Source organism: Vigna unguiculata, chromosome 11 (genome assembly GCF_037176805.1).
Source record: "Vigna unguiculata cultivar grain cowpea cultivar isolate G323 ecotype 2 chromosome 11, ASM3717680v1, whole genome shotgun sequence".
Classification (NCBI taxonomy): Eukaryota; Viridiplantae; Streptophyta; class Magnoliopsida; order Fabales; family Fabaceae; genus Vigna; species Vigna unguiculata.
The window spans coordinates 10102910-10106372 of record NC_140802.1 but is presented as its reverse complement, the minus strand read 5'-3'; the positions used below and the strand labels follow the sequence as shown (position 1 = coordinate 10106372).

At 33.1% G+C, this 3463-nt stretch overlaps 1 protein-coding gene across 1 annotated transcript; it reads left to right on the top strand.

The window, feature by feature from the left end:
• The first annotated feature begins 399 nt into the window (after window positions 1-399).
• Window positions 400-2922, top strand: LOC114168728 (uncharacterized). The gene is made up of 2 exons (XM_028053641.2): window positions 400-731; window positions 2387-2922. The coding sequence occupies exons 1-2, from the start codon at window positions 521-523 to the stop codon at window positions 2698-2700; spliced, it is 525 nt and encodes a 174-aa protein (XP_027909442.2). The 5' UTR covers window positions 400-520; the 3' UTR covers window positions 2701-2922.
• The last annotated feature ends 541 nt before the right edge of the window (window positions 2923-3463 follow it).

Below are 3463 nucleotides of genomic sequence, written 5' to 3'. Positions count from 1 at the left end.
GAACGTAAACATTAAATCACAAAGTAATTTAATATATATATTTCAAACAAAAAATTAATATATATATATATATATATATATAAATTATAATTAAAATGAATTATTAATTTTGATTTAATGTATTAATTTAAAAAAAATAAAATTAACATTTAAATTGTAACTAAAATTAATTGTTAATTTAGTTCAAAAATAAAACAAAATTAAATTGTTTTAAAAAAATAATAAAATTAGATTAAATAAAAAATTTAAAATTTAAATATTTTTAAATAATTGAAGAATGAAATTAAACATTTTAAAAGAAGTAAAAAGCTAAAATAAACTATAAAATAATAAAAAAGTTAAAATAATCCAATCCAGTAAATCAATTATTAGAAAAAAAAAATTCGAACTGTTGGACACTGGTCCTGTAACCCATCCGTACAACAAATCACACACTTCACTCTTCTTCTCTCTTTCTTCTTCTTCACACACACACACACACACACACAATCTCGACTAAGATCTCTGCTTCCCTTCCACCATGGCCACACTCTTCGACTCTCTCGTCCTCGTTGGCCTTCCTTCCGCCGTCTCCTCTTCCGTCGCCGCTCGCCCCACCTCCGCCAAGCTCCCGCAGTGCATCGGCCTCAGACTCAGACCAACCGTCGCGCGATTCGTGGCAGCCTCCGCTCCCAAAGTCGCCTCACACACCGTGCGCGTTGTGCGCGAGGCTCAGGATACCGTCGTCGATGGTCAGTTTTCTTCTTCTTTCGTTTGCTTCGGTATATATTTTTTGCTTTTGAAATCGTAATTTAAAAATAAATATTTTCGTTTTTAACAGCTAATAGATGCAAGTTCTTTTCTTAAAATATAAGAATAAAATGAAATTTATCTAGTTTCAGACAGTGAAACTGAAAGAACTTCAACGTTTTTTTCGTAGTGGCTCATGTTTTCGCCGTAATAATTTAAATAAAATAAAAAATGTAGGATTTTGTTGCTTAATCGTTGGACTTTTGGTGTCGAAATTAAAATCGAAGAATATTTGTTCTAGAGTAAAAATTGGTTGTGGAATTGAAAAATAATCTTTTAAAGAAGTCAGAAAATTTTACAAATGAACTCATGTATAAAATAATTTTAGACTTTGAGATGATTTTAGACTTGGGGTTTGAACTAACGCCATCCGAGAACTTGGCGTAGAAAGTAGTTTTGAAGTATACTAATTGTTAGAATATAATAATTATTTTTCACTTAACTGATTGATATTTTTTGATAGTTTCCTTTGTCTGAATGTCTGGAGTACATTGACATTGGGATATTTGGGTTGGGAAGGGAATGGTCTTGGATTAATGTTAAAATTCTGTAACCACGATGCAATAAAATGGCAGGTTGTGTTAGAAATACTGATTTTGAATTGCCCTAGTGTCAATAGTTCATCTAGCTATTAGCTGTGTTGACGTACGGCAATGGCAGATCCATTTTCGGTAGAGTTTATTGTAGATTCATCATGCTAGGGATCCATAGTTTTCATGTATAACAAACTTAGGTCTAGTATCCTAGATGGGGTTAGGTATTATTTTCCAATTAAAATTTGATTTTCGTTTAAGTAGTTCTTGAACTTTTATACCAACTGTATTTCCTCAAAGTTGTCTGTCTATCTTAAATTTATTCTTTTGGGAATTTCATTTGCATTGATGGAATAAACCTTATACGAAGGTCTTGCTTTTGTGAATGCATGTTATTTTCTCTTATCAATCAACATAAGGACAGATTAAACTCTGCCCCATGGTTTCTGGACCGTCCATTGGTGGATATCGCACGGTTGTTGGCCGACCGAAGTGGGATGGATGAAGAATGAAGATAATGACCAGAGTTCAGGATGTTCCCAGTCGGTCCCAAAACCAGGATAAAGGATAAAATCTTGATGACAAGGAGGGAACACCCACTTGAGGGAGAGAAAAAAAACAAGTCTCACCACCATAGAATTAGACAGTGAATGCTTCTGGCAATAAGTTCCTTCATACTTCTTGCTGCAACATTTTCAGTTTCATGACTACTTTCAAGCCTAGGTCAAGGAAGAGAGTTGTACTAGGCCTTAGTTAATCAACCTAAAACTTGTCAATTCCCGAACATGGATCACATGCCAGATTAATCAACAAATATATACTAGATTGTTTTGTTTGGACTTGTGTTTTCTATTGGTCTGTCTGTGGATTTTTTTATATGGTTCTCATGTTATCCATTTCAGCACATTATCACTACAATGCAATCAAATTCTTGTGGATACAATCTCTTTCTGTTCACTTCAGGAGAAATTTTTGAATATTTGAGAAAATACCAATTGAAAGTTATGCCTGGTTGAGAGAAATACTAATTGAAATGAAATAATTTCTGTTATTGTCAATTACAGTGGCTCCTATTACTGATGCAAATTGGCAATCCCTTGTCCTTGAATCTGATTCTGCTGTTCTGGTTGAATTCTGGGCTCCATGGTGTGGTCCCTGCCGAATGATTCACCCCATAATTGATGAGCTTGCAACGCAATATGCTGGGAAGCTGAAATGTTACAAACTCAACACTGATGAGAGCCCTTCAACTGCAACTCGGTATGGAATTCGAAGCATTCCCACTGTTATGATCTTCAAGAATGGTGAGAAGAAAGATACAGTTATTGGTGCTGTGCCCAAGTCAACGTTGACCACAAGCATAGAAAAATTCGTTTGAGGTGGTAAGTACAAGAGGCCATTGCTAGAACAAAAGCTGTTTTTCCTAGAACCTCCTTTTGTTCTTAGCCTCGTCTCTTTTAAGTTTCGATAATTTGATTACTCAAATACTCATTTACTCTTCTGTACAGTTATTGGATGCAACCTTGTTTTCTGTTTTTTAGATTATTCTAGTTACCAATAAGATAAGTGAATTTGCCATTGAATCATGGCAAAATTTGAATTGAGTTTTCATATTTTTCTGCTTCTGTTTCTTTTCAACTTTCAATGGACACCGGTGAGATGTGAGATATATGTGTATTTAAAAAATTAGATAATTCGTATAAGTCTTGGTTGTCGTGGATATATGGATCAGCAAAGCTCAAATGTAGTTAATTAGGTTTTATGTTGTGATTCTTTAAGCATAATTAGAATTTTAGGTTGATAATCTCTCTGATAAAGGTATACATTAGAACTCAGCATGGTCAAATTCTAATACAAATAGAAGAATAACACTTCAATTATGAGTATGAAAGATGTGTTGTCCCTTTTTTTCTGAATTACTTATTTAAAAGAAAACTAAACAATTATGTTTTTTAGAAACAAAATCTTGATAGAACTCATTTCACCGATTTTACAGAAAATATGTTAAATGTTTTAGTTAAACAATTTAAAACGGTATAAAAAATTAGTGTCTCAACATGCATGAATATTAACCATATAAATTGTAAGTCAAGTTCGATATAATTATTAAATCATTCGAAGTCTAAGCATATCTAACCGTC